This window comes from Corvus cornix, chromosome 4 (genome assembly GCF_000738735.6).
Source record: "Corvus cornix cornix isolate S_Up_H32 chromosome 4, ASM73873v5, whole genome shotgun sequence".
Classification (NCBI taxonomy): domain Eukaryota; kingdom Metazoa; phylum Chordata; class Aves; order Passeriformes; family Corvidae; genus Corvus; species Corvus cornix.
The window spans coordinates 2,373,002-2,394,843 of NC_046334.1; the positions used below are offsets into that span (position 1 = coordinate 2,373,002).

The window sequence follows — 21,842 nt, forward strand, 5'->3', positions numbered from 1 at the left end:
TCACTCAACTGATGCCAATAAAGTCACTCTGGAAATCTGGGACGTGACCTTAGATATCCCTCTCGTGTCAGTCCCTATAATCACTAAAACAACACATCTTTAGAGCTGGTGGTGGCCTTCCTGGAGGAGTCTCCCATTTCCCAGTTACATAAGGTTTATGGTCCCAAGTGAAACAGAACCAAGTCTTTAAATTCCTGTAGTCCTACTGAAATGGCTGCTTCTGGAAACAGCAACTGGTGTGCTTCTGTAGGAACAGGGGACGTTTCAGTAGCAGATGCCAGCAGAAGTCATAGACTCACAGAGTGGCTTGGTTTGAAAGGGACCATGAAGACCATCTAATTCCATCCCCCTGCCACGAGCAGGGACACCTTCCACTAGACCAGGTTGCTGAGCACAGGTCACAGTTCTCTGGCTGTCAGAGAGCAAGGGGTGAGGACACTTTTCTGGCTTTACTGAGTCTCTGAAGAGCCAAATAATCTGAAGAGGTTACAGCACACATTTAGAGGCTGCCACAGCCATCAGCATGTTAGTGCTACGAAGCTTTAGCATGTTGGCTAAATCTCTTTCTCAGCTACGATCTCCAGCACGGTTTCCTTGCCACTAACAGTACAGAAGGAGCAGTCTCATCTGTTCCTAAAGTGTGGGGTTTTACACAAAGGTCTTACCTGTCTCGTTTAAAACTTGCACTCTTGTTTAAAACTGCACTCTAGTGTACTTAAAAAGGCCAGAACAAGAGAAGTGGGGCAAGGCATGAGCTTATAATGAATGCAACATAAATCTAGGAAGTTTAAACAGGATGGAAGATGTATTACCTTTTCAAAATTATTGAAGTTTTACAATGAAAGAAAAACCTTTCTCTCTGTTCAGAAAAATTAGGAGGGATACACCACAGACTGCTGCAAGTGTTCTACCAACTGCCAGGCATTCAACAGGACATTTTTATCCCATGCAACAATAAAGCTGAAAATACAGACTGGTCAAAAGGGTACAACTATAGCAAAATATAATTCTAAGTATTTCTTTTGGTCTTGTGAATATTGGATTTCAAGGTTATGGGTGCACAGCTGACAAAACGCTGTGCCTTTCCAATGCAAGCTTTAAGGGAGAGGGATGCTTTAAACTGGGAATGGTGCTTGTCCTTAGAAGGAAGAATGCTAATGAAGTGTTTGTAAGGCTCAGGATGTTTTAAATAGTTGTTAAATACTAGAAATGACATTTAGATGATTCACTGCTACACACCAAATAAAGGCTTCATGCATACAGAACTTTACAGATTGCAATATCAGAGATTACTTTGGTAATAAATTCTAATTGTACCTTATCATGATTCAGATTAAAAAAACCCTAAAAACAACAGAAAACCCAACAAGCACGATCCCCAAACACCCAGTCTTTACCTCCACAAAAAAATCCCAACCCAAACGCACCCCAACACCTCACTCCTTCACCTTTGCCTGGGCCATTTTGTTCAGCTCATTTCTTGTTCAGAATTATTAACTGCTAGAATGTCATTGCTGCAGAGAAGTGTTAGGTAATGGATCATAAATGTCATCTATGTGGTTCAGTAATCCGAGCCACTCAGAAACCAAACAGGAGGACTAAACTCAAAAGCAGAAGTAACTAGTCAAATCAGACTAGTTACTTGCATTCCTCCTGCATGCACTGGAAAAAGCAATAAAGCTTGATCTGGCATATTCCTTATCTGCCTGGAGCCATAACAAATGTCTCTTGTCTGGGAAATGGGTCCCTTCCAGCACCCAGCAGGCTGGAGATTTCCTGAGTTTATTGTATCACAATCAATAATTGGGAGGGAAATGATATGTTTTTCTATCGAACCTATTCCTATTTCTCATCTCATAGCCAGTTTGGCTAATGCACTCTGAGAAATACTGCCTTTGGTTTGCTTTAAACCCAGTAGTATGTTTGATTTTCGCAACTGCATACTGCAAGAACTTTCATTTGCTTTCTTTACGTTGAGTTTAACAGTGAGATTTTCAAAGCAATCACAGCAGCTCTTAGTGAAGACAGTAATAATTAGATTTAGTTATAGATTTTAAAGCTGGAAGAGCCCACCATTACCATCTGCGTAGCAGCTCATGCCATAGAGACTACAGAACATCCTTGAAATAATGCTCTTATAAACATGTGGGAAAATGTTATAGAAATTAACCCAGACTACATTTAAAAGTTATGATTATAGACCCTGATTCACTATTCCAGTTGTTAACCACAATCACTGAAACTTCTGTATTTTACTTCTAGTAAAATAGTCTGAGGCTGATACTGTCCAGTCCATGAGGCAACTATTTGCATTCCTCACCCAATTCTAAACTCTCTGCTTACACACATAACCAAACACGCATTAAGAGATAGAATATGATAGAAGAGATTAAAAAAAAAACAACAAAGGAACCACAAGGCTTTTAAGGAGAAGTGTGCTATAAATCTCTTTTTTGATATTTAAATCAAGCAATACTTCATGCAAGTTTGGTAAACTATCTAAGCATGTGTGAACACAGTGTATTTCTAAAGAAATGCTATTTACTATGAATATGAGAATGTATATTGTTGGGGGGGTGAAATTTCTCTCTTTGTTATTCCCATTTTTATGAATGAGGTTCTATCATGCCTTAGAAAGGTCTTTGGTAGAAATGACCTCTTAATCTACAGATAAGATAAACTTCATTAAAGCTGCTGTGCAGATACAGCCTTGTGAGCCCCCTATTTGCAGCCTGCTGGAAAGAGACTCCTCGATGGACAGGAGTTACTGTCTAATAAAGCTCTTCTCTTGCATTCTGCTGCCAAGCCTATTGCTTGTGGATAATGGCTGCACGTGCCTTTTTCTGCCGCAGGCACTTTTTTCTAGGATCTAGGATGAAATCATCAATTCTTCCAAAATTAATAGAGCAGCTACACATGTAAATGACAATTAACCAATTTTACAATCTTTAAAAAACCCCATGATACACTAAAATCACTTACAGTGCTCAGCAAAACTACTGTCTACTTTGCACCATAAAGCACCAGGTAAAGGGATAACTAACCTGGCAAAAAATGTGTTGCTTAGGAACCAAGAGGTAAGGAGGAAGAAGAATGCATTTATCAAAATCTACTGCAAAAGCTGCCCAGAATGGAATTCAGTGGCACACTGAATCATAGAAATGTAAAACGTAGGCAGCAGTGTGTTCTGAACACCAGAACAACCAAAAACTGCTGATTAAGGTCAATTAGTAATTAAAAACCATAAAACCTCTCTGATTCCACAGAGGGTGATAAATCCCAGCCAAAACATTGTATGTTATGCAAATCAGAGCCTCAGGGCACTGTTGCAGTGTAAGTAATAACAAGGAGCCGAAATTCTGCAGGTAGAGCATTTCTCTCACTTCCTCTGGGAATGTGTGAGCATTCTAAAAGTCAGCAGCTCCATACGTTAGATGGGATTTCAGCTGGGCCTGGATGAGTGCCAGGATTTCTGAAAACATACCATCCCCTGCCTCCCAAACTGAACACGTAATGAATTAAGAATTTTCTGAGAACCCTTTCCAGCGTTCTGCTCTGGTAACATCACACAAATCGCTGCTTGGATTAACAGCCCCAGCACCGTCCTGGGCTTGTGGATGAAGCCCCCGCAATTGCCTCTTCCGAATTCCTGTCAGGCATGTTCAGTGGCTCGGATCAGGCTGTCTTTTCAATTAGACACAAACCCTGTGAAACATCTCCACCAGTAACCAAACACTGTGAGCAACAAGGAAACTTGAATCCTCTTTCAGAAGATTACCAAAGTAAAGCTTTGCTCGCCTGTAACAACTAAGCTGGGATTCATCCGCACACTCTTATCCTGCCTCAGCACCCATCAGTTCTTATCCATTCTCAGAATTCCACATTCCTCCATCCCTTTTCCAAGCACAAGGCTCAGCTTCTGCGAGAGGACTTTAGACAGACAGAGCTGTGCAATAAAACCAAGCTACTCTCCCAGGTGGGTTTGTGTTTCCTTCCCCACGCTGAAATGAAAACCTCCTGTCTCCTTGCCTTCCCATTCGGGATGAATTACCCGTGCAGGCCCTGCACTGCCAGCTCTGGACTACTGACAGTATCATTAAGCTCAACTCCACCAGGGACAAATCTCTTCAGACACTGAACAGTAATACTTTTATGCTGCCTTAGGAGTTTTGCGGCATTGCACGTTGCGTCAGGAAGCAAATCCCTCTCCCAGTGCAGGAAAAGGCACGGGCAGAGCGTTCAAAGAACGTGTTGTTAGAGGTCCCTCTGTGCTTCTAGAGAGCAAATGTTGCCTTTTCTTCTGGAAGTGCTCAAGGCAGAACAGGCTGCTCCTCTTTCTTTGCTGTTTCCTAAGAGTTCACAATAAATCTCTGAGTTGTGCCACAGGCTACAGGCATTAAATGTTGTGTGAATACCCTGCGCAAGCAGGTGTAAGGGTACTGACAGCTCCAGGTACCTTCCCAAACCCAATCCTGGAAAAACAACTTCCTGTGGAGTGTGCAACTAAAGGCACACTATTGCACAGTGCCTACAGGTAAGACGAACACGTTTTAACTAAGGGGTGGTTGAAGTAAGATCTGTTGATGTCCATGGAACATCACGGACATGTAGCTGTGGAGCTCTAATGAGCTATGGAATGCTCTTGGAATGATAGCAGCTACTGTAGCATCACAATTCTGCAGTTGCTAAAACAATTGCCTCAACTTAGAGGAAGTTCTACTACTTCAGTTTCCTCCATACCCCAGTGCTAGGCCTTATAAATGCTGTGAAATAGAAACTATCACCACATTCAGCAGTAAAAAAGAAACACAAGAGAGGAAAAAGCCCTGAGAAACTAATTTCCTCAACTGGGTGTCAGCAGTTTCTGTATCAGTCTACAAAAGCCTCGAGTTATTTGATCCTCAGGTTACATTTCTTCCCTGAAAATGGACTTTAAGTGCATGTATTTGGCAAAATCTACTCTTAAAGCTGAAGTAATTTGCAGCTGCTGGTGGGCCAGTGTTGGGGCCCTCCCCCTGCCATGTGGTCCTGGCAGAGGGGCCCTGAGGGGACAGACACGAGGTTTCCCTGCCCCTGCTCAGCCTCGTTCCCCACTGGTTGGTTTGTGTTTCCCTGCGCGGGAAGGACCCTCGGGGTCCCGTGATTGCCTCAGTTCCTCGGCAGAGCCCCAGCCATGCGGCTGGAGAAATAAACATCTCTGAAACATCCATCAAGAATCCGTCCATATCTGTCTCTTTTCCACGGGCCTCGTTGTTCGATATGCGTGTTGCAGTATCCGCACTGTAACAGGTCAATACTTTTTTATATACATATATGATGGACAAAACAATAATTGTATCTGTGAATTGTCGATGTTCTTTATTTCACAGCTTCTTTCACCCACGGAACTCCTGCTACCATAAACAATCAGAATTCTGGGTAATACAGTAACATACAGTAACAACATGTATGGTCTAAACTTTCACTGTTTCAATTGTCATAAAATAAAAACCTAAATTGTATTTTGTGCGACAGAACTGTGTTAAATACAAGAATCGAGAAGGAATGTGTCACCCTTTTTTTCGACATGCAGCAATGATTATTTATAAGTAAGCTGTATCCATCTTTTGGTTTGGGTGAAGAGATATAAAATACAAGCTCTTTTCTACTGTTTTAGGAAATTCCTTCTAATATTGCCTCAAAGTAAACAATTATAAATGTATTCATGAGCATTTATAAGATTGCCAAAGCTCTGTATCTTCAGATCATGGATCAGGCACCTCATTCTCATGGGATTTTTAAAAACATTTTTGTTTAATACATTTTGGATCCTCTATCTCTTCTGAATTTTGAGGTTTTAATGCATTTTCCTTTCATTTTTTAAGGGAAAAAAGCACGAACACTCCCACATTTTTACCACAAATAATCTCAAGTCATGTTTCATTTGCCTCTCACACTCAGGTTCAAGCCCATAAGTAAATTTTCAAATGGTGATAAAATTGTTAAAGCCAGCAGCCCAGCAGCTGTATTGTATGTATTTAGCTGTATTTCACCCTTATCAGAGGCAACATCCAAATGTTAGCCAACATTAATGATAAAAAGGGACACACCTACTTTACACAGAAGCAAAATATCAGGTTTAGAATAATCATGGAAGAAGTAGAAATGCTGTGTAATTCACTAAGTGACCTCTGACTGAGCTGAAAAAGGTAAACCATAAACATGGATTAATTGAACATCATTTATAGATTTTGATTTTACTAGCAGAATGCATAGATTAAAATTTATTCCTAAAGTTATTATTTGGATGCTTGAGCTCATCTGTAAAAATCAGAGTCTGTGCAGAGGCAAACCACACAAGTTGCTTTCTGAAAATCAAAGGGGCCTGTGTTTGCTTAATGCTGAGGCTGTCACTGATTAAAGATGGGCTTGGCAACTGTGTAAATGGGGCTTGAGAAGGCAATTCCCTGCTATGGCAGAAACCTGGAGCCAAAAACTTAGGAGGTCTCTTCCAGGATGACCTTGCTTGCAACTAACTCCAGTTTCTCTCTTGTGTGATTTCAACCATCCTGATGAAGACATTAATTTCCTTTCTTTAGTTTACAGCAAATCATGTCAATCTCTGGTTACAGCAGAGCTCTCACAATTACTAGCAATACAGATCAAATCCACAGTTCTGTTCCTAGATGGCTCATTTCAAATACACCAAACAAATATCCCATAGTCCTCACTCCAAGGATACAGTAACTTGGATATGCCTGGAGACATGGAACAGGAAACTTGGTTCCTTTCCATCTTTTATGACTAATACTGTGGGTGTATTAACTCTCAAGCGGAAGGTATTGTGCTGATCAGACTTTGATCCAGAGCCTTGATCCCAGTCTACTGTTTCCAATGCACAGCATAACAGTCAGAGAAAGAGTCCCTTGGGTAAAATTTTGGGGTTAAAAAGATTTAAGTGTGTGAGGTTGGAACCAGCTCACAGAAACAAGTAATATATGGTCGGTGGAGACTCATATCACTCAACATACATTGCTCAAGGTTTGCATATGGAACTCCAATGATTCCCAAACTACAGGACTTTCTCTTCACCTATTGGTTGCCACAGACCATTGAACCACAAAATTCCAACACATCACACACAGAGAGCTGTAGGGATGGACAAGAAAATGCATTCTGAGGTAGCTGCAGGAATGTTAAAATGGACTAAACTCCCCGTGAGGTCACTTTTTAACTTGAAGTGCCAGGACCCCAAATACTGGCTGCCAAGTTCTCTTGGAGTCACTTCTATACCCTGCAAAGGGACACGAGTCACCAATCAGGCTCCCGGAACGCTGAAATTTGCCCAATACAATGAAGTGCCAATCCAAAACCACCCTGGTACAGAAAGCGGTGTGCTAGGGACAGGGAGTGCTTGGCTTTGCCTTGGAAGGAATCTTTCAAGGTTTGGTCTGGCAACAGCATAAAACTGAGATCCTCAAATGTTTTCTGGGTCGCAGCCACTTACACCTTAGGAATAGCTCTGTCCTGAAGCACAGGAAAAGCACAGAGGAGGATTATTTTTGGGGGATCTCCCTTCAACCCAATTTATCATTGATTGGGTCTAGGACAGGATCAACTAGAAAAAAGGTTTTCCCTGTGGGATTTCACCGAGGCCATGTTATTCCACTGACTTTCATAACACTCAGGGGAGCCTCAGAGATCCAGATTACTTTGCATTTTGGAAAGCCCAGTGAGGTCATTACCAGAGATTTAAGAAAACCAATATTTTCATTTTATATTTATGATCTTTTTTTCCACTTTTTGTATTTTAAGTGTTGGTATTTAATGGTTTTTCTTTTTGCCAGCTGTTCCCCTATAAGAAGGGTGAGCTATAAAACCAGTTCCAAACTGTAGATGGTTTCGTAATCAGATGAAGTTGAGGGCAGCAGCTAGGGACAGTAGCACTCAATAAAACTTTACTAGTTAAAGTAAAACTGGCACCAGTATTTTCTCTGTTAATATGATTAGCCCGCTGGAAATTACTGCATGACACACTGTGCTTCGAGCAATCTGTCGCCTTCCTTTGTTGTTCCACTGATCACAGAGATCTCCTTAAGGACATATTTATATATTTTAGAAATTCTCCAGGGAGAAAATGTAATAGAGCACTGATGCAAATTGCTGCAATACCATGTACTGAACCGATTTTAGAATATTATGAATATTGCTGTTTCTATGGAAATTGAGCACCAGTTTATGGATACAAAATCCAAATTCACACAGGCAAAACCCAAGCACAAACAGACTCACACGCACACACACACTTGCTGAACACTTTTGGAATCAGTCCAGGATGATTTATTTTCCAACAGTAAATTTCCTCCATGTATAACATTCACTAAACACTGTGAGCACTATGTACAACACTTTACCAGGATGAATTACACCCTGGGAAGTTTTTAATGCCAGGATAGAAGAACATCAGCCAAAAGGTAAAACTGGGGGCGGAATGGGGGGGGTTCCTGCTTTTAAGCCAACCAATATCAACATCAGTGTCAATTGATACTCCTCTTTGTAAAGAGAGGCAATATAAAACAAGCCTGCATATTCATTAGGGCTTCTCAGTAACATATAAGCAATTTTAAGTGAAAAATTAGGAAATTCACTTAAGCAAGGTCTAAGAAAAGAACTGGAGTTTCCTAACTTTAGAAGTAGAAGAAAAGCTCCACAGGAGGATTTGAGAACAGGCAAGTGTGAAGCTGGCTCCTTACTGAACTTGAGCAATTTGATTTCTGGTTTTGCATTTCCCAAGCAGCTGCCGTGTTTTAGGTCCATAGCTCACATCATGCAGTTTATGACTGGGACATATCACACATCTATTACCTAGGATTACTAATTATTTGGAAATTACTGTGGTGAGTAATGCCAGCAGAATTTGCTTTATTGCCTCAGCATAGCTGAGCTGGAAAATGCCCTATGGATATATCTAACTCCATGAAGACAAACAACTTTATAGCCATCATTAACACAAGCTCTAAATGCTAAACATGCAATTCTGTAGGAATTCTTAGAGGCATGGAAGAAACCCCTGACAGCCTATCTGGAATATAACCCACCCATGCAACCTCTCTGCTGTCCCATCTACAGAGAGGGAAGCAGAAATACTGCAGCAATCAGAAAACACAGTTGTGATTTGCAGAAACATGGGGAGTTTGTGTAATTCAGTACAGATGTAAGCCCGGGGTAAGTCTGTCAGCATAATCAGGATTTTCACACTATGTGAGTGCTGCCTCCAGGAATTTGGAAACACCTCCCTGCTGGCTCCTCACAGTACCTGGGAGTGGAATGAAACCAGAGCTGTGTTCTGCACCATCTGCTTTACCCCACACTGACTGTGGCCCTGATCCTGCACACGCTGTCATTCACACTCAAAATTCCTATCATAAACAGCCCCGCTGCTCATGTGAGGCAAGTACAACACACAGATGGTTTTTGACAGAAGTGGAAATCGTGCCTCTTTAGGGTCACCACGGAATTGCTGACGGGTTAGGAATGGGTCCACAAGTGTCATTACACGATACAGAAAAACATGAGGTAAAAACAAATTGCAGAATCTGTGTTTCAATCACCAAAATTAATGGCAGCCGCAATGCACTCACTAAGCAATAAAGGGCTCTCAGAAAACGGTTTGATAAAAAGGAAAGCAAGTAATAGGCAAAAAGATCCAACCAGTAAGGATCCAACTGGTGCTGCTGAATTAAAACAGGCCAGGTCACTCTTTCCTCTGCTTTTTCATGGACACAAAGTTGTAGAACATAATCAAAAGTGCATATGGGGTACCATCAGCCTTATCCTTCTAATTCTCTTTTCTAGCAGACCCAAACCCTTTCAGAGCACAATCTCCTTCTGCTTTTCCAAACACAGTCACAGGCTTGGAGACCATATTTGGCAAAGGTGAGAAAGCAAGGAATGTAAAAAAAAGTGCAAAGGGAGTAGTTTACTTTATGAAGCAGGCATGTTTCTCCTGTTTTCCTCTATCCCCTTACAATTTCTCCAGCCCATGCTACTGAAGGAAGGACGTGGTTGAAAAAAGCTGGGCTGGGGCTTAGGGGTGCACTTCTGAGCTCTGTACAGATGTCTCATATGATGGAGAGCTATTAGGTACTACAACAGTACAAGCTACTAAGAGGCACCTTGTGAATAATTTTGTTCACACAGATACTGCTAAACTCCCCCTCCCCTCCCAAACATGTGGAAGGTTTAATGACTACACAAGGATCAATTATAAAGGTAAGGAGGTTTTGAGCCTATACAGTTCAATTTCTGGAAACAGTAAGAGCCTTTTAGTTTGCCAAATGAATTAGTAAATGAATATAGAATTGCAGAGTTTTCTGAGCCTTTGGAGAAAAAATTAGTGGTCGTGGTTGGTACTGCTATTTGTTAAAAACTGTTTGGGGATTCCTCTGGAAACACAAGGAATTGCCTTCCATGTTCAAGGGCCAGCCGAAGAAAGCGGAATAGACCGAATTCATCAAGGCCGAGCACTGCCTCCTCCGTGTCACACTTTTAATGTATGTTTAGTATGCTGTGTGAGACCCATGGGCTCAGTGATCCTCAAATCCTGCAGTTTATCACGGGTGTGCTGCAGCACAGGCACCCCGGCCTAGAGGAGATTTTTTCCAGAGGGATCATCTCTTTTTTATTAGAGTTGCCCTAGTACTCTGACACAACCACAGTGTCATGGAATTGTTCTGAATCTCCAAGGTACTTCCCAAGCAGTGTTTTCTGAACCCTCACTTCCATCTGGGAAAAGGGGTCTTGGCCACTTAGGACCCAACTGCCCTTTCCTTTTAACAAATTTTCTAGGGATTACACTGCTTTCTTGAGGGATAAAGAAAGAAAAGAGAATGGGTGGTTCAGCCAGTCCCATTCTGTGTGAAACTACAACTGGGCTCAAATGAAAGTTTCAAAGCACACTTAATGAAAGAGACTGCTGGAAAGTGAGTCTGGAACAGAGACTACAGCAATCACTTCATATCTGCAGTTATTTTCCCCAAGAGCCATGAGGAAGTTTGGGCCTCTACCTGTTGATTCATGATGAATATTTGGGAGGAACAGAAATTACTAAATATACAACTCAAAGTACATCCACAAACACCACATGTACTCTGTTATGGAAAACCTTATTAGGCTGAGTATGTGAAGGCTCTTTGCAAAGCAGCCTTTGAGGAGATCCTCCCTGGATTTCTTTCATTCCAGACCGTCTGAAATATGGGTGTGAGAAGTGCAGCGGTGAGAACACACATCAAGGTACCGTATGACTACACTGCTTTAGCATGATCTGAAATTGGTAGGGAAACACGATGGTATTTTTTTCCTAGGAACTGAGAAGAGAGTTGTCAGCACAAAGTGAATCCAAAGGGCAGCTCTGGTTGCTTATCCAAATTGTTACAGTGCTTCAGAGGAATTTTTTATGCAACAAATGACAAGAATTTTGAATAGGTTGTTCTCTCTCAGGAGAAAAAGAATGAATTTAGAAACCTTATTAAAAATAATCAGAGATGCTCTTATTTTTAAAATGTATGAATTAGGTTTTCATTTCTTTCCTATGACAAAACAATTTCAAAACAAGATAGAGAAAACTCCACATATTAAAAATTCATTTTTTCAATAAAATACCAAAACCATTTTAAAAATTAAGCTCAACCGCCTCCCAGAATGAGAATACATATACTTTAAGGGGGATGGGGCGGGGGGGAGATAAAGAATCTTTAAGCCCAAGTACTTATTGAAGACCTTATTTAAACTGAGATCACTTCAATGCCTGTGATTCCTTTGCAGAAAGGATCTGGAGAGAATGAGTGGTTTCAAGGTGAAGGCAAGTGACCTTTCCCTCCTCCTATGCTCACTTTCCTTTTGTCCCCTGCCTTTCAATTACAGAGCAGCTTGACTGCCCGTGCAGGGGAGGGAATGCAATCCAGGTAGCCCTCGGCCAACATCACCTGCCCAGAAGTCTAAATTGGGCACACCCATGGATTCTATTTGAGAGTTACCTTTGATCATATCGTGTTAAACCTTTAATTACTTCATCTCCACTTATTACCACCCCACGCCAACCTAAAATCTTTGTGAAAAACACTGTCGTATCATCATTCTAGTACCTACCACCAAGGAACAACGGAAACGAGGCAGTAAATTCAAAGAAAACATTCAGTTACCACACTAGTGCAAGTCTTGGCACATCCCAAGATAAAATAGAGAACAGCGTTTGTATTGTGGGCTGGATTTTTTTAAAGGAACAATGACAGCTAAGTTCCATGATAGGACATGGTATAAAATCTGCCCTAGTGAAGTGGCACAACGCCATTTACAGCACGTGCAGAATCACAGAATATGCGGAGTGGGAAGGGATGATCCATCAGGATCATCGAAGCCAAGTCCTGGCTCTGCACAGGACACCCCTAAGAGTCACACCCAGTGCCTCAGAGCCTTGTCCAAATGCTCCTTGAGCTCTGGCAGCCAAAGAGCTGTGAAGCCAATCCTTAATCCTTTTACAGCGTGTGCGCATTCCAACCGTGCAGGGAATCCTTAATCCTTCGACAACAACGCTACCATTGTGTTGTTTTCCATTTATCTGCCAAAGCAACTTCCTTAAAGCCCAGCACAGAGTTAAAACAATCCCAAACCACAAAAACCAGAGAGACTTACGTTTGCAGCGGGCACATGGGATCCTGCTGTATTCCCGGAGCACATCTCATGGGAAAAGGGCTGCTAGGAAGAGCCCGTAATTCCATGCCTCAGGTGTTACCAGGCTCCGCGGGCCGTCACCCCTCAGACCGTGTGGGCTCTCCGGGGCCGCCCTCCCGCACCGCGGGGGCGCCACGAGGCGCAGCCCCCGAGGCCTAGGCCGCGGGCCGGGCCCGGCGGCTCCATCCGCCTCCATCCACTTCCATCGTGCCCCGGGAGCGCCCGTCCCGTCCCCGCGGGCCCCTCGCCGTCCCCCGGAGCGGCATCGCCATAGCCCGGGCGGGATCGCCCCCACGGAGCGCCGGGGCCGCGCCGGGCGCCCCCACTCCGCGGCATCGCAGCCGTGTAGCCCGGCCGCAGTTTCGCGTTACAAAGGGGCTAGCAACACCTCCCGGCTTTCCTCCTGGACCGTGTTTGTGACTACGGGCTCCAGGGCACCTTTTCCGGGACACGTCGAAAGGCTGCGCTGGGAAATGTCTCTGGAAAGCCTTCGAGGAGAGAGACCGCGGATTTTGCAAGTCGCATCAGCCCAGCTGGATCACAGAAGAGCCTGCAGACAAATGAGATTGTGTTGGTACAAGCTGGGAGCACGGAGCTGCAGCGCCCAGGGCACAGTGCCATGAAATCCAAGTGCTGCCAGACTCCGGGCATTGTGAAACCAGGGGCTCACCTCGGAGAAATCCGTGTGTGCAAATCCAGCTGCCAGCCTCTGACATTGCTGCACCTCTTTCCTCAGATAGCACCGTAATTTAATTAAGTGTTGATGTGTTCTGGGTAGAAGCCCCTCAGCAGCACTGCTTCTGAATAAGCCATTTCATTTTAAAAAGGGAATGGGAACAGAGGCCTTTCCCATATTACAGAAATATTTTGGAACCAAAGTTGAATTCCACTTATCATTGTTTTAACAGTAGTTGGATTTAAACTCAAAGGAGAAAAAAATTACATCACAAATTATATTCCTATAACTCATTAAGGGTGATTGCAAAATCAGTGGAAAAACTTTAACCAAATCTCCCAATATTGTGGGAATCTGTTTTGCCACTGTTTTCCAGGCTTATCAAAAGACAACTCTGCCTTGGTCTTTGCTTGCTATGTATAAGACGGTCTGTGGTTGGAGAACAGTACTGGAAAACAGTAAGCTGTTGCTATAGGATACATCCCTTTTTCCAGCTAAAATTGTTACATTTTACATCTGAGGAAACCTCTGGAGCTGATTAAAAGTAGCGTGAACAAACCAAGACGCAGATTTACAGCTACTTCGTTACATGTTTCTTCCTCTAAAAAAGAGAAGCCACCCCCTCTCTTCCTTGCATGTATCTTAAGAGTCTTTATGGTATCAAATGCAGGCCAAAGGGAACATATGGCACTCGGATTTCTTCTGGATGAGGTCATTCTGAAGTAAGGTCTCTTTTCCTCCCTCTACAGACACTTACATGCTGTCCTCAGAATTTGGCCATTACATTCCAGATAAAATTATCACTTTCCCAGTCCTCAGTATCTCCTCAATTTTCTGTTTTAAGTCAGCGCCAGGAGGACAGCCACATTTCCTGCACAATAGCTGACAGATTCCTTGGGTTCCAGCCAAAATGCTGCTTTGTAACTGGTTCTTGCTATGTTTTGGAGTCACTTCAGCCCCTGAGCTGCCAACTTAGTTGGGAGTTTTGGGGGTGTTTTCAGGAATCATTTTTGTAAGAGCATAAAGTGACCTCTATAGCCCACTTATTCCTAGTTTTGAGAAAATTCAAGCTGCTCTTTTTGGAAAGAGAAATTAGGGTGGTAGCAGGAATTTGGTTTAAAAATGAAACGTGCTCTGTGAAAATAACCAAAAGTACCAGCAACACAGGTTTCACAGCCTGTAAGATACGTTGCTCTGTATCATCTACAGCAACTGGTGCTGGAGTTGCACATTAGCAGTGATTGTACTGGCACACGTTTTGTGATACATCCTGTCTGTACCAGAAATACCAGGCGTTGCATACAGGGAATGAAGAACAGTGGGAAACAGGCCTTTGTGCAAGCTCTAATTACATACATTGGATTAGGACTAGAGCTGGTGAGCAAAAGAAGATCCATCAACAAAAAGTTATTCCGAGGAAGAAAAGGGTGTGAGGATAGTACCAATCCACAAATAACATACCCTAAAGGATTTTTTTTCTCTCATCAGAATACTTCCTCTGTTTTCACATTTCTTTAAACAGACAGAGAAAAAAACCCCATTTAACTTTATTGTTATTATTACTCTTAATTTTAAAAAAATCAAGTAGCAAGCAGTAGCAGGCATTATTACTTAGATCCAGCTTATCTCTTTAGCTATGAAGTCTCCCCCTGAACTGCACACTAGCTCCCATTCACAGGGAAAAGGTGCTCAGGAGGGCAGTTGCAGCAAGGGCTGGAGCCCAGATATGGGGACTGTGCTCCGCGGGGAGTGTTGCCGGTGGGTTTAGAGAAATCGTTTAGCCCTCACTATCTCACCACTGCCACTTGTGGAGCCCTGACCTGCCCCACAGGTGCTGCGAGGATCCGGCAGCGTTCATTAGAAACCGGAGATTTTCAGCTGAAAGGCCCTACTAAAAATATTATTGTTTCCATAGCAACAGCCCGTGCGATACAATGGGGTGGCTCTTTGCAGGATATTGCCAAAAGATCAGAGATGAGAAACTCTCACTTCAACCGGCAGAGCTGCAATAGAGCAAAGGACCCACAAAAGCCACTGCTATTTATATAACCACCTCTGGCTCTGCTTTGTGTCTTTGTGCAAAGCTCAAAGCTCCTGATTCTGTCAGTGCACCATTCCAAAGACAAACTTTCCAGTACCAGAGAATAACAGGAGCAGCAGTACCAGAGAATAACAGGAGCAGCAGTACCTAATGCAGTACATAAAGGTCTTCTCCTTCCGTAGGTTTCATACTAGTTGCCAAAATACTAATTTATTCATTTTGCTATGACTCCAAGCACCTTTAGAGCCATGTCAATATCTGAACTTGAACTACAGCAATATATTGAAGCTACAGAGCGGCTGCCCGGACTTAATAACAGAGTCATGATTGCTTGAGGTAAAAGATTTCGTAAATACACACCCACAGATAGGCTTCAAAATTCATAGCCAGCCTCCTAAAAGTTGAACTTTGTAGAACTGCTGAACAGTCGTTAGCCCTTAGGGTTTTAGAGTGGGATTTAGTGGGAATTACTAGGAGAAAAGCTCTTAGTGGGATCAGAGCATTATCATTTGACAGCCTGAATGGATGTTACACCTGACTTCAATCCCATTCTTGAAACTCTGCCTAAAACCTAGATATAAACTAGGAAATCAGTCAACTTGGCCTTCATGAGGACTGTCCTTGCTCATTATCTCTGTCTAACTTGAATAAACAAGAATTTTTGATATGTTGTTTCTGAGTGAATAGTTGGAAGAAAATTTTAGCAAATTGGCTTCCCATCCTTTGCTCTAAGTTATCCAATTTTCGTCTCAAAAATTGGTCAATCTGCCAAGGCTTCGTATGAAAATGAAAGCAAAGCACAACTAAATGAGGACATTTCTTGGAAGTTTATCTTTTTAAATGATTGCAACAAGAGGGCATTGGAGTTAAAGCGCATCCACTGTTTATCCTTTGTGTGGAGTGGCTGCCTGCAGAAAGGTTCAGTTTACATTATTGTAAGTCTGGCAGGAACGGAATAACTCAGGGCCAGTGTGCCTTGTTCAGCTATTCAAGAAGCAGCATTCAGCAAAATCCTTCTACAAATATCTAATTGGCAACTCAGGCTAATGTAATTAAATCGGCTTCAAACACTCGTTTAGTTGCCAAATTGTTTGAAGTACAGTAGAACACGAGGATATTGCCAGGGAGATATGGATTAGCAAAAGAAGAGAAATATAAAACTTCAGGGCTAAAAATAGAATTGTACTGAGGAAAAAACAATGGTTTTCAATTAAGAAGTGAAGTTTTATCTCTGATATTTATAATGAGATTGGCATTATAAAACAGTTACCGTAAAAAGGTGAATATATAGCAAAGAGGAATTCTCTGGAGACAGCAAGTACATACCTGTATTAATATAGCTTACATTCCTGTAATCTGTATTAATATGCATTTACTGATCTTGCAAAATGTAATCCCTATCAGTTGTCCCACTACGGTTTGAGTAATTTACATTCAGCAAGGCATTGAATCGTGTGATTTCAAAGGGATGTGAGCACATACTTAAAGTTAAGCCTATATAAGTGGAAAGGGATAAACTTCAGCATATGCTTAAATGCTCACTGAATCGCAACCTCCACTCCTTTGGCATTTAGCCCATTTTCAGGGGTAATTTCATGGCTTGTTTCCTTTGTCTACAAGTGATTCCGTGTTTTTCTGTGTAAAACACATCTCCACTTAATGTGGAGGTACCAACTTCAGATACAGAAAAAACCAGTAAAATAAAGATCATGTTTTATGGACTTTTTTCAAACTTGGCATCACCTAACCAAGGCAGAAGTCCAGTACAGAAGAATATATATATATATATATGTTGGGATTTTTTTTGCAATCAATGATTGCATTTCACTGCAAAGTTCCCCTTTCTTCCATTTCTTCCACATTAATCCCCAGTGATTTTTTCGAGAACAGAGTAAAACCTCCCTCAGCATCTGACCTACAGTGATTTTTGATGTGCCAGAACAAGAAGATCGGCATTATCCCTCCCGTCCTTCACACTTTACTGTGAACGGAATTACTAGGTAAAATCTGGCAGTAAACAAGGTTGCAAGAAGAACTCTTCACCATGAAAATAATGAGTCAGTTAAATTATCCCTGTCCCACTTTGCTGTAGGAATCAATGGTCATAGTTAGAACAGCACGACACAAAAAGTTTAAATTTTTTATTAAAAAATAGCATAGGAAGAGAAGTGAATAAGAAAGTAATGTACATTCCTAGTGTAAATATACTACTAAGAGGAAAGAAAACTGTTAAAACTTTTAAACTGTTGTAAGTGGATTGACACCGTGAAAATAAAAACCTGACGAACAAAATGCTTTAGAAAAATACAGAAAATCTAACACTGAGCAATTGCATCAAACTGAGAGATAAAAGCACTCAGTATCTCTGAAAATTGATCTTGCAAGCGTAGAAAGAGCATTCTAAGTGTAGCCTGACAGGTCTTTCAGGGACTTGAGAAACGTAAAGGCGATTGAATGCAGTTCTTTTATATTTTAATTAAAAGAAACATTCCATGCAAAGACCTAATTTGCCAGTTTCCAGCCTAGACTGAATTTTTATAGCTGAATTTGAAACTCTTCAAAATAAGGGTTTATATAATGGAAAGGCTGACACAAGCCTGACTTCAGGGATGAGAACCACAGCATCAGATTTTCCTCTCTCGCTGGAGAAATTACAAATGGCTTCAAGTAAAATTGAGGTAAAGAAAAGATAAAAATGATCAGCAGCTCTTTAGATGCGCCTTGAAGAAAGCACTTTCGAGTGGCAAGTAAGATCAGATTCTAAAGCACATAAAGCAGGTGTTTGCCAGCATCATGAGAAATAGCAGGGAAGAATTTTGCTTTTCCCTGAGGCAGATCTTCCTTGGACATGCACTGGGAAGGAAATTGAACACGAAAGCAGTAAAGCTGCCCTGAAGAAATGTAGTAACAGGTGCTGGCAGTGCCAGAGACAGAGGAAATGCCTTCTTCCAAGCGGCTCTTGGGCAAGACAGTGTATGCTATCAAGCAGAAAGCAATTCCCTGGCAGGTCCCTAACATAATTGTTACTCTCAGGATTTCAGCAAACAGCTCTTGGCTTCCTTGCAGCTGCTTGCAGAAACAGGAGTACTGCAACACTTCAGCAGCTGCATGTCTGCAGGGTTGTAGGAAAGCTGGGTACAACCCCGAGCTTCCATTTTTTGCTCTGTGCAAGGGAGAGACTTGTGCATAAAGATCTTGTTTCTCTCAAGATCTATTTAAAATCACTTCTATTTTTATTTCTAATAAACCTTTTGGGGTTTGGACTGTAAAACCATCTTTGTCTCCTTTTAGGGAATCCACTGCAGCAGAGTCTAGGATGTTCCACTGCAACATCCTGGCCGACTTTGGATACTCAGTCTCGGCCTGTGAGTTTGCTTATCACGGTGGATGACAACGGGAATTTAAAGAAATCCATGCAAGCATGGAAATTTTCACTGTTACTGTATTCTTCCCTGAATCCCCAGTGGTGCTGGTTTTCAGAAAAGCAACTGAATGACTGAATGGAAATCGGTGGTCTCTTTGGGAAGTTTAGGACAAGAGTTCAGCAAATAAACAAATGCTGTAGACCAGAACATTTAAACTGATGCCAAATAAACCCAGACAAATGCTGTAGTGATTCAGGCTCCGGAATTGTACATACAAGAGTGTTCACAAATGTTTTCACTCTTTCAACAATAACAACTGAAAGTTGCCACAGGCACAGAGTGAGTTATCTCAGTTAATTCTTTCACGTGGGAGCAGTACCAACCATGGCTGTGTTACCTTGGTGAGATTATGCGACGCACTCAGAGCAGAGCACATTCTCCAAGTGTGTCAGTCACACAGGTAAACTGAAATTCTCCAAGAAATTACCTAGGCACACCTTTGCTTCGAAGACCAGAACTCTTCTTGTTCCATTATGAGAGATGCTTTTCCAACCCTCCTGGTGAGAAAACTCCCTCATTTCTCTCCAACACTTGAATGCCCAAAAACTGACATTCTGCACATTCCCACTCTGCATTTTTTCAAGAAAGTACACTTAAATTATGATTGTGTAAGTCTCTCCTTACTTCTTCTATACCAGGCTAGAGATCTATTTTATGTTATCCCTTTTCTGCTTGTTTGGAGCCAAGTGTGGAGGAATAAACCACTTGGGAATGACAATATGAGTGAGCCGTGGGAGACTGCCAGACTGTATTACAAATAGAAAACCCACTCAGAGTGGGACAAGGTGCAGTATAAACCAGTCTGAGGTATCTCAAAAGGCAACAAGCAAATTTCTTGCGGATTCAAAACCTGTCTTGCCTTTTTTCCCCTCTCCTTTTGATTTTTCTGCACCTCTGCGTTTCTTAGGTCTGGTCATGTCTGAAAGTAAATAGTGACTTCTGCCAAAAAACCTGTTGCCACAGGATTTCCAATACATTTCGGCAGGTGCAAAAGATAGATCCCTGCATGTTTACCCAGTTAAAGTGAAAACTCCAGGCCTTCAGAGATTCCTCCAGTGCAAGTTAGAATATGAGCCTAAAGCAATTTCCTCCCTTTTGTAAAAGTCAGGGTCACCTTTGAGTTAAACAGAATCCAGAAGGATTTTCAGCATGGGTTTATTTCTTCTAATTTCTTTTAATTTCCTTAGTTCCCTTGCTGGGATTTAACAATCCCAAAGGGAGCTGCAGTTTACCACAGCAGGAGGGTGCAGACAAATATAAGAATCTATGTTAATAATAAAATTATCCCATCTTGCTTTTTGTTGCAGGTGCCAGAGGAAATCAGTCTCATACATCCTCTCCAACAACTGAGGATCATTAATCATAGCAATGCTTATTTTTCACTCCTTTTGAATGTATGTGCAGTTTCCCTAAGAACAGCAAGATGCACTGAGTTTTCTGTGCTGTGGTCTTGCTATAGGCTGGGTCAGCACCTGCATCCTGAAAAAATACCACAGTGAGTGAAAAAAAAATAAAGCAACTTGCAAAATGCATAATTTTATGGGAAACCCACAAGCGATGGATCCCACTTGACTTTAAATCATCAGTTATAAAACATCCTTTTAAGGGGGATTTTCCAGGCCATAATTTACTTGGTTTGGGTGGGGTTTTTTTTGTTTGTGGTGGTTTTTTTTGGGTTTTTTTTTTGTTTGTTTTTTTATTTCCAGTGGCAGAGAAATCCTTCAGAAATGTCCTATGAAGTTATAGCAGGTGATTGTCTTCCAAAAAAAAAAAAAGTATATATGTTTTTTCAAATTTCAGTATGTCTCTGCTGCTTCAAAATGCTTTAGTAACCTTTTGAAATGCTCTCAAAAGCAATCAATTTGCTGAGATGATAATCTACTGAAAAATAAATGACTCAACATTCACGTCCTTGTTTTCATTCCTAAGAAGCCAGATTTTAGATGCAATTTCTGGGTTTAGGTTCCATGCTTTGCTTAACTCAAAACAACGTTCTTAAATATGTTATGAAGGAAAGGGGTGAAGCACAACAGGATTATGTATTGTCTACTTTGTTACGAAATGAACCTGAAATTCTTTTACTGACCTTTTTGACTGGCTGTTGCCTATAACGTAACACTGTTTCAAATATCACTTCCAGTCTATGTAAAATCATTTGAGAGGTGTAAATGTAATTCCTGGAGGGTGCATGACAAAGTTTAAGTGTTACACTTGTCATCATTCAGAGCACAGAGGTTAGATAAGGAATGGAATTGGGAACAATATTCGGTAGTCCCTGTGAATCAGGAGTGTAGTAAAGCAAGTAAATAGGAAGGACCATGATGGTTATTACATTGATTTTGTTCCATGAATAAAGATAGCTTTTTGGTCTCCAGGGATGGCAGCTGCCTAAAAGAACACAGATTGCTTGGGGTAACTTACATGGAACCGTATCACAGGGCAAACAATCATTTCACTACAGTGGGTAGAGCAAGAAAGAGCTTGTATGCACCAGGAGTGTGTAAAAGGCAATGGAAAGTTAAGCTGCAGAGCTGAGTGACCTTTCAAAGCAGTCCTGAAAGAGGCTCACACCTTGGAAGTGTCAGAAACCTCTGAGGGTCCTGGAGCTTGATGTGTCTGACTCCTCTGTACTCAATCTTCCGGTCACCAAATCTGACCAAGAATGCAACCTGAGCTCAAGAGCCTTATGATTCTTTGCACCCTGATCACAACTGATTTTATTCCTACCCTCTGGTAAGAAATCCACGCTAAGAACTACACTTGCATTTGCGAACTGAGAATTTCATTTGGGCTCAAGGATATGGCAGAACCACATCCTTTAAAACACAAGTCAAAAAATGCTGTCTTGAAAACTTTTAGGGAAGTTTTTAACTGCTCTGGAGGATTCGAGAAGCACCCCGGTAATTAAATGAGGGGGCTAATGAATTAATAACTGCTGTGAGTTGAAGCAGACTGTCAGCCCAGTGTGATCTTTTGAAAATTACAGTGAACC

At 41.8% G+C, this 21,842-nt stretch overlaps 1 protein-coding gene and 1 long non-coding RNA gene across 2 annotated transcripts in view; both read right to left on the reverse strand.

Annotated features, from left to right (window-relative positions):
* Positions 1-12,770, reverse strand: part of ARSJ (arylsulfatase family member J) — a 50,747-nt gene extending 37,977 nt beyond the window's left edge. Inside the window, exon 1 of the mRNA XM_039551216.1 lies at positions 12,670-12,770. Within this exon, the coding sequence (XP_039407150.1) occupies positions 12,670-12,755 (86 nt within the window). The 5' untranslated portion in view covers positions 12,756-12,770. The remainder of the gene's footprint in view (positions 1-12,669) is intronic.
* Positions 12,771-12,895: 125 nt separating this feature from the next.
* The window catches only part of LOC109146226, a 59,399-nt gene continuing 50,452 nt past the window's right edge, over positions 12,896-21,842 (reverse strand). The window contains exon 4 of the long non-coding RNA XR_002048153.2: positions 12,896-13,258. This is a non-coding gene — a long non-coding RNA (uncharacterized LOC109146226). The remainder of the gene's footprint in view (positions 13,259-21,842) is intronic.